Below are 9740 nucleotides of genomic sequence, written 5' to 3' on the forward strand. Positions count from 1 at the left end.
AACATCAACGTCAAATTTGTTTCCATTCATGGCAATGTTTTCAAATTATTAATATAATTTAACTGACTGCAAAGTGTTTTTTTTTAAATTTTCAAAGATTATGTATATTATTTTTTTTCTCTTCAGACAATACCAGCAATAGTGTACTGTACATTGGAAATCCAATTTAGTAACCATATATGAACTATATATATTATGCCCATAACGTCAAATACCATACAGATCCCCTTTTTCCTGTAAACTAGTATACATGTAGATGATATATGCCCACAGTGTGCAACAGTTCATTTTCTTTGCGCACAAAAAAAAACTCCCATACTCAAAATAACTTTTAATTTAGAATGGATTTAAACTAAATTTCAATTAAATCTAATATTGTTTGCCCATCTTTGAGCCCAATTTGATTTGAATGGGTTGTAGAGATCAATATAAAAGGAAAGTGAACCTAAATGTATGCGCCTAAGGACCTTAGCCTGTGCTAGAAAAAAATTGCATTAACACAGGCTAAGAAATACTTTCCATGGAAAGTACAGAGTAAATCTGGTCAGTCCAGAGCCTTAGCACAGGCAAACCAAAACATGCATGAGCGCTTAGTTCGGTTAAAAAAACCCATTGTATTCAATGTTCATTTAGGAGATTTACTACTATATTCATAACTTTTTATTTCGGTGTGCCATTTCCTGCATGACAATCAACGCTAACACATATAGAGAGATTTACTTAAGAAAAAAATGAATTGATGATGAGACTCTGTTCTACTTCCTGTTATTCTGCAATTTGCATGCACTTTCTGAATTTGCTTTAGTATTGTTTAACTAACCTTCCTAGTTCCTCTAACCATGGAAGCTCTTTTTACCTTCCATACACTAACTGAGCAATCATAGTTAAAATTCCTGAAGATTTTGCCTATTCTTAATAAGTTTGGACATTCCTTACCACGTGCTAACCATCGTTTCCTTCTGTGCATTTCATTGATAATAGAATCAGGACCTGCTGATTTACCACATTTAGTTTTTTTAATTGCAGTAATGATTTCATTGTTGGCAATTTGTTTATCAAGATCTGGATTAACATTGGATTTTTTGTTCAAGCTGTTGACAAAATATTTAACTTCAGAATCAATCTCTGAATTAGAATTTAATGGTTGAAATTTAATGTTTAACAGTGCTGAAAAATAGTCAGTCCAGTCAGTAGTTTGAATTGGGGGTAGATGATTAGTGCTGTTAGCGCTATTGAACTCTTTAATATTTTTAATAGCCTCCCAAAAATCTGTTGGGTTTTTATTTTCCAAATTCATTAAATTTTGAAGTAACATCGACTTGAATTCATTGTACATATATCAGTGATGATTGGGCAGCTTCCAAGCTCTGCTCTAGAAGCAATGTTACTGGACCTTTTATGGGGTCCTACTATTTAACGCCCGGACACGCGAGGGAGTGTCCGGGCACGCGCGGAGGCGAACAGGGGGGAATACCTAACGCGCGGGGCAGCGGCAGCAATCCTTGTACTGTATAATATTCGTTTATGCTCAAAATTTGAACCGGAGTGGCGAATTCGAGCAGCTATCCACACTTTTTATGATCGACGCCCGGGCATTCCGGCGAGTCGAGTCCGCCATGTTGTTTACTAATTTTGGTCAGCGTTTAACAATAGGACAATACCATTCGATCCATGGGGGTGACAGTCCTACGAATGTGCCGACATTGTCGAAGGACAAGGACAGGAAAAGTTTGTGCAAAAAACATGTTTCTCATTGTTGTGCTATATTGTATCGTATCATGGATCTAGGTAGTCCTGCGTACAGTCTATGGAGGTACGCCGGGCTGTGGTGGGGTCGTCTATCAACCAAACGCGCTCCCGTACACACAGCACTGTATTCAGGGCTAGCATCCAAGAGCTTCGTGGTTGTGTTATAATGTTACAATGTGAAAACAGACAACCACTCAGCCATAAAACGTATCGAGACCAAACATAATTTGTCGATAATCGAGTGTTGCAAGAAAAAGTGAGATTGTCGCAAAATGTAGCAAATCGTTTTCAAAACAGTGCCGCTAAGAAAGTCTCGCTTTGTTTGCGCCCACTGTAAAACCATGTATAGTAAACAAACCGCCCTTTTAGAAAATATTTTTATTAAAAATAAGTACAAGTCAACTAAAACGAAAATTAAAACATGTATAGTAAATAGACAGACACCCCGCCCTAGTGGAAAATATTTTTATTCAAAATTATTCGAAATTGACAAAGCTATGATAAACGTGTTTTTCGTTGTCGCTATAATCATGGAACTATGCTATAATGCAGTATCAGAACTCCAAGTTAAAATATTAACGGGGAAGTACAATTGCGCATGCCTCCTATTAGTTCCAAAGAACGGCATTATCACGTCGGTATGTTCAATGGTCCACACTGAATACAATGGCATAACACTAATAGCTTTGAAAAAAATACATTAACACGTCGGCAAGTTCAATCGTTCACACCTAAGACAATGGCATAACTCTGTAATAGTTCTGAAAAAAAAAACATTAACATGTCGGCAAGTTCAATCGTCCACACCGAAGACAATGTCATAACTCTGTAATAGTTCTGAAAAGAAGGTGTTATCATGTCGGCAAGTTAAATTGTTCAAACTAAAAGCAACGTCATACACTGATTTAAAAAAAAAAATGCTTTGTCTCTCGACGCAACTCGCCCTGGTTATGTAAATGTTTTCCCTTACCGTCAGGCTCCAAGCCGGAACAAATGACAACCTTTTTTTTCTGAATTACACAAGTTCATCATATTTGGTATGTCATGTTTATTTGAAAAAAAACGTGCCTTGCTTGGGTTGAACCACGGTTACTAAAAAATAGTGACCGTGGTTGAACTGAATTAGGGACAGTGTATGTTTCCCTCTCTGTTGTAGTTGTACAATAGAGTGTCAATCACAGCTGAATATGTGTCGCGGCGTCAACACTTTGAAATATGTGGACGAAACGTAACATATTCCGTACGCTATACTGTGCACGAGATTGACCAAACTCTGTGTTTTCGACAAGAGGTATAAACCAGGTTTACCGTAAACTGCGTGTACAATAAGAAATTTACCGCATGCTGTAAGAGTGGGGGCAGGGGGTGGGTGACTGGTACAGGAAATAAAAAAGGCATCTTAAGTTTTTACAGGAAGTTACCATTTACAATAAAAAAATCGATTTTTACACTTAAAGATATATTTGATATTTTGTGTTTAAGAATCTATATTGAAAGCTTAATGTGGAAAATGCTTTTTACACTTACAAAATATACGATCTTTGTACAAATCATGGATGAATAAAACGGTTGATTACATTTTAAGTCTTGTCCATGGCTACGAATATACGTTTTTTATTTATTTGTTTGAATTACATTACAAAGTATAAAAACATTGGACGAACATATCCCCTCTGTACCGTACACGAGATTTACCGAACTCTGTACCGTTCACGATATTTACCGTACCGTCACCCCCATGGATCGAATGGTATTGTCCTATTGTTAAACGCTAACCAAAATTAGTAAACAACATGGCGGACTCGAATCGCCGGAATGCCCGGGCGTCGATCATAAAAAGTGTGGTTAGCTGCTCGAATTCGCCACTCCGGTTCAAATTTTGAGCATAAACGAATATTATACAGTACAAGGATTGCTGCCGCTGCCCCGCGCGTTAGGTATTCCCCCCTGTTCGCCTCCGCGCGTGCCCGGACACTCCCTCGCGTGTCCGGGCGTTAAATAGTAGGACCGCAAATTTCTGCAGCATAAGTTGAAATTGGTGTCTGGATGCCCTCAAATAATTTCAATTGTAAAAGCATGTTTAACTTGTTGTTAATACTGGTTTGATTGCTGCATCAGCTTTTTTTGCTTTATCTACCAATCTTTCCATGGTCATGTTCATTGCCCCATTTGTATTAAATGTTACCCCTAGATATGTGAATTGGTTTGTTTTTTCAATCGTGTTTAGCCCATATGAGAATTCTGTATTTTTTGATTTATGACCATTTTTTGTGAAAATCATAATTTTTGTTTTTCTCATATTCAACTGTAGACCCCATTGTTTTGTATATTCATAAAGTGTGTCTAATGACCTTTGTAAGTCTTCTTTGTTAATAGCTGTTAGAACAATATCATCAGCGAATAGAAGTGAAGAGATGTTTTGACTACTTAGGTTTGGACTATTCATTGTACAGTTATCAATGTTGGCTACCAAGTCGTTTATAAAAATGTTAAATAATGTTGGGCTTAATGGACACCCTATATGTACAAGAAGATCGATATGCACTACACTGCCGAGTGTAGTAGACATACTCCCGATATCAATAGGAACTTTGAAGGAAGCTACTGGTAATACAGTTGATTTATAACAGACAAAGTAAATAGAAATCACTAATGTATTTAAAAGAGTTGGTAAACAAGAGACAATGACAACTCCATGTTGTGGCAGATTTACACACTACTACAGATCGACTAAAGTTTACAAACACAATGGTCAGTCACACAAAGTCCCCCAAATTCAAAAGGGATTTTTAAATTTAAAACTTTGCTTGCAGATTTCCTGGGGCAGATTTACATAATACGTACAGTTCGATAAGTTTACAAACACCACGGCCAGTCACACAAAATCCATCAAAAGGGAACTGCAAGTACGTTGTATAATGCTAAAACAGTACCATGATTTCACAACTTCCAAAATACTTTTATCGATAACTGAAAGAACAGCCCATAGAACACAAAGCCTAAACTATCAGAAATTCGTAACACATAATTGGAGTGATGGTATAACAAAATAACTCATGCACCAAGGACATCAATAAACATAACTCCAATATCAGTGTATAGGTGTTCGACTTGCCAAAATAAATTGCCGCAGTAATGATAATATTTTCATTATTCATGTGTTTCACAAACCCACTAATAATGACCGTTCTTTTGTAAACATTGTTACATTGCTGTACCCACCCACTCACACCCTCACTCACTCAAACTCAAACCAGACACGCAAGATGTGATAACAGAGTTTTGAAATGATTATAAATAAGCAAGCACTCATTTGCATGTTGTTTACTGCAGCAAGACTTGCAAGGAAATAATCCCTATTGTTTAGAAGCATATTTATAGTATACTCAGGCCTTTAATACACACATGTTCTCATTAAAATAGACAATATAACTAAGACAATCACAATTTGTAAAACATACATTTTTTATTTCATAAACCGAGAACACCTAGTTATTTTCACACTTGAAATTGCATCCAGGAACAAATAGCATTATGCAGTAGTTGTTTATTCTACACATCGTAACAGTGTGACTATTTATAACATTATAAGGTTACAAATGTACATACTGCTTGCTGTATTTTGACCAAGGGTCTGAGAACTAAAATTTGGCAGACTTTTTGATTCAAAAACTGAGGCAACATGATCACAGTTCAATTAATAATTAAAACTTAAATAGTGACTTAATGGCAAATATGACCCTTGTAACAGTATCACCCTGCATGGGTAACTGGACGCAGAGTTACAGCATGCCGATATTCCATGGGATAAAATGTGAAGTTGTGGCAATGAACATTTCCAAACTCGGATCATTTTAGTGGAACATATTTGAAAAAACCTACTATATTATATTCGCCTTTTGTTTTACTATAAACAGATATATGGTGAACAATAAAAATACCACATTAACGTTCACATTACATACTTTTGACCATCCTTCAATTTGTAATTAATGATCGAAAATAAAATATCCACATTGAGCAATTTCCAACTTATGTTTTTGTGTTTCATGAAGTCCTCATTATCAGCAGCCCTTCGACGTTGAATAGCACAAAGCACCGCACCCCAACAAATAAATACATGGGGCTGAAATAATGCACAATTACTCCTGGGCATGTCTATAGTCATTCTGTCTCACAAACTTCCACACTAAGACGACTGCCATGTTGCTTCCTAGTCATACCCCAATCGATGAAGAAATTCCCAGAATGCAATATTCAGGTCGTCCTTACATGAAGTCTGAGGTTGTTGGCTGATCAAAAAGCAGTCAAGAATGAGGTAGGTCAAGCGGTCAGCAGTATCAGTCACATCTTATGTTGCTTCATTAAGGAAAGATATGTTATTCAGTTGTTCCTGAGTTTACTTCAAGTCTCTTCTATTTTTGTTATTTGCCATTTCTTTGGATCATTCATGTTGTCTTCAAACGTTTTATTTTAAAGATTGGAAACATCGTATTGGCGAGTTGTCATAGACGGTACGTGTACATGGTTTAATAACAATTGTCATGTTTTCGTTTCAATGTGTCAATATTTTAAAACATTCCTGATATACTATGAACAATGATACAGTTGAAACATTTGTAGATATATATATATATATAGGTCAAAATTGGGGTCAAACCCAGGGCAGTATAGCCAGAATATTTTTTTATTGGAAAGAACATTAACAAATATGATTAATGTTTTTTTGTAAAATATTTGTAATATTCTTCAAAAAGAATAAAACCACAACTAGCATCAAGAAAGGAGTCATAGCCAAAATAATCACCCTTAATCCTCCTCAACTTCTGTGGTTTTAATCAAGTTCAATCCCATAATCCGCTTTGTTTTAATATTCTTCCAATCCAGCATCATCACCGACACAACATTAACTCTCAAGCATTGCTACATACAGTACTCACTTCAAAGTCTTGTTTTACAGTGTCGCAGTAAATGCCAAGTACATAAAGTAAGCGCAGATCTTTTATATCTACAGGAATTGTGTTTGTAGTACGGGATAGTCAGAATTTTGAAAATTTCTTGACAATTTTTGAAGTTTATACCTTGTGTATGTCCCACTTCTTGTGGCAGTCTGTCAATTTTCTTTACAAAAAATTCACTGCATTTTTTGTTTTTGAGCTATCAATAGTTTTGTTCACAGCATATGCAAAACAATTCTTTGCCCGTAATATGCACTTCGATTTCGTTTAAGTCTTCTGAATTGAAGGAAATAGCAGTTTCAGCATTGTAATAATAATAATCATTTTTATTGTTATCGTATCCTCTATGGGACTTTGATTGAAGAATACAATAAAGGTATAGCAATGAAAAAAAAAAAATTAAATGAGATTAAAAGAGTATAAAACAAAGGTATTAAAATTTGTAGTAAAATGTTATCGATCATCACCATATTTGTTTATAAGAATTTGACTCGAACTGTCACAAAAATCACAGAGTGCTGCTGAAGGCATTCAAAATATGCTAATGCATGGTAATCCTTACAGGGGCTAAGGGGAAACTGTCCTGGACCGTTTGTCAAATAAACTCTCTGATCTATGCACAAACAGTCGCGATCATCCTGGTACCTTTGATCTAAAGCTTGGCTGCGACTTCTATTTTTACCTCCATGATTAGTCTCATCTCAGACTAGTAATACAACAGACTTGCAACGCGTATTCTTTTAGGTGTTAATCGGCTTAATTGTATATGCTATGTGTTCCACGCTCGGTAGTATTGACATAGACACCGCCGAAGTTTACCGAACAGCTAAAAATATTCTGCATATTTCGCACTTTTTTGGAAATTCCGTATTTCTTTGTTAAATGGATCCGGACATTTTAAAAACAACCGGAGATGCGTTCTGGACATTTTACCTTTGCAGCTGTGTACAATTTTTAAGAATCGACCAACATTTAAGCGAGTTACAAGTAACTGAATGTCTTAGTATATACCTCAAATAGTTTTTGAATATATAATGAGCAACTTTGATATTTCTTGCTGCTTAAGATTTTGCGGAAAATTTACGTCATTTTTTCGGAAAGGGTATATCGCTGCGTTTCGAGCAATCATACCACTTTGTATGTTGACAGTTTTTTGTGCGTGTTCCGGGGTGCCGAAACATGGAATAGCCGTCTTCAGATTCGCTAATTCTTTCGTAAATGTCATTCCCAATTTCTGTGTGGTCATGGAGGTAATGAGAATTACCTATGTCTCGCGATAGTTGATTGGAATATGAATAAATCTTGGGTTATTTTGTGATAATCTTGTTGCTACGCAATGCTTACTTGGTACGATAAGAACTGATAACCTAAACAAACATGGCACGCATTACTTCAAAAGAAAACGCCGCATTGCCAGTCTGTTGTATTACTAGTCTGAGGTTTAACTCAGAGTCAGAAAGCTAGTCTTGTTCGGAGTTCCTTGATTAACCCCGAGTTGTGACATGTGTGAACAAGATCTCTGCATCAAAACAATAATAGTGATTTAATGGTCGGTGAATAGGGTGTGAAAAAATACAAATGCCAAGATAAATATGAACCACTGTGACAGACAAGCAGAATGCAGATAGAGTACATGTGAAAAAAGACTTGATTAAAAATTGAAACCCTTATAGCTCCATGCATGCTTAAATAGATTCCATGCAAACTCGGTGAAGTTTCTGCAATGACTAACGGCTTTTGAGACACTAACTGAATTTAACGACAATGTGTTACCTCAAGTAGTTAACTCACCTCCATAGAAATACTCATCAACAGTTTTCAACCATCCAACATCATCATGAGTATGGGGAACAAGATGAACATTTAATTTGTCTTCCTTTGTTGGGTTGCACGACTGAAATTATGATAGACAGATGTTAAAACAAAAAATCTGATGACAAAAATAGCTCAATTGTCTTCAGAATCAGCTCACTGAATACAATAGTTAAAACAAATGATTATAATGTTATAACAGCCAAGTCATCTGCATTATGCAGGGTAACCTGCATTCAGGTTTGAGTCCTGCATAAAATCACCCACATTTGATGTAAAACGTACAGTAATAATATTAATATTATATGCTTCCGCAAATAATCCTTTATGAACACTATTTCAGTGGTCGTTTATCAACAATTAAGGAGAATGCTAGTGAATGATCATAGTGTGTAGTAGTCTCAAGTGAAATGAATATTGAATGAATGTATACATTGTATATCATGTTTTCCTAAACTATTCACTCAATCAGAAAGATGAAAATTAAACACCGAGATAATATTTAAACTGTCTCTTGACGCAGTCTCTGTAACTAAATTATGACCTGTAGGTAAACTGCACTGTGTACACAATGATAAAGAGTACAATGTACCTATACAGTTAACCAAGATGAAAGGGGGTGTGACCAAATATAAACCACTTTACAACAATATAACAGACCAATGGCTAGGGGAATCACTTGATGAAGAAAATCTTTGAAACAATTATTGATCATGCATATACCATTTGTTGTTAATTTGCAAACATTTTATTATCCTATATAAGTGTTTTTATTGATCATCTGTAAGGAACTATTTATAAACTGCATAGCACTACAGTATGACATTTGTTTCTAAATAAATGTGTCCCAAACCAGGCTAAATTAGAGATGAAAACCATTTTCTGGTACAGTTTACTCTAGTACCGTGTATTTCACTTAATTTAGTTAATAATTTTAATATCTTGTTATCCCATTTTTGATATTTTTACAAATATTCCAACTTGGATATACATTGAATATACAGTTGTTATATTGTTTTACTGATCGACCGTCGAATTCGATGGCAACAGCTCGACACAGGCTTAATCAGTACAAGGACGGGGTAGCACATTTGTGGCATTATGCAAGTCATGGGTGCATGGAGGTATGTAAATCTATGTATACGACCATGATGGGAGGAACCATCAATCGATAACAATCCTGATATCTGAAAATAACAAATTTAATGACAACAAATATAT

At 35.6% G+C, this 9740-nt stretch overlaps 1 protein-coding gene across 2 annotated transcripts in view; it reads right to left on the reverse strand.

Moving 5' to 3' along the window:
* Positions 1-9740, reverse strand: part of LOC102805938 (lysosomal alpha-mannosidase-like) — a 159522-nt gene that overhangs the window by 149463 nt on the left and 319 nt on the right. For both annotated transcript variants that reach the window (XM_085493896.1, XM_085493895.1), the window contains exon 2: positions 8499-8601. In XM_085493896.1, coding sequence (XP_085350022.1) covers positions 8499-8601 — 103 coding nt within the window. The remainder of the gene's footprint in view (positions 1-8498; positions 8602-9740) is intronic.

The sequence above is a fragment of the Saccoglossus kowalevskii genome, chromosome 19, assembly GCF_978046115.1.
Source record: "Saccoglossus kowalevskii chromosome 19, keSacKowa6.1, whole genome shotgun sequence".
NCBI classification, from domain to species: Eukaryota; Metazoa; Hemichordata; class Enteropneusta; family Harrimaniidae; genus Saccoglossus; species Saccoglossus kowalevskii.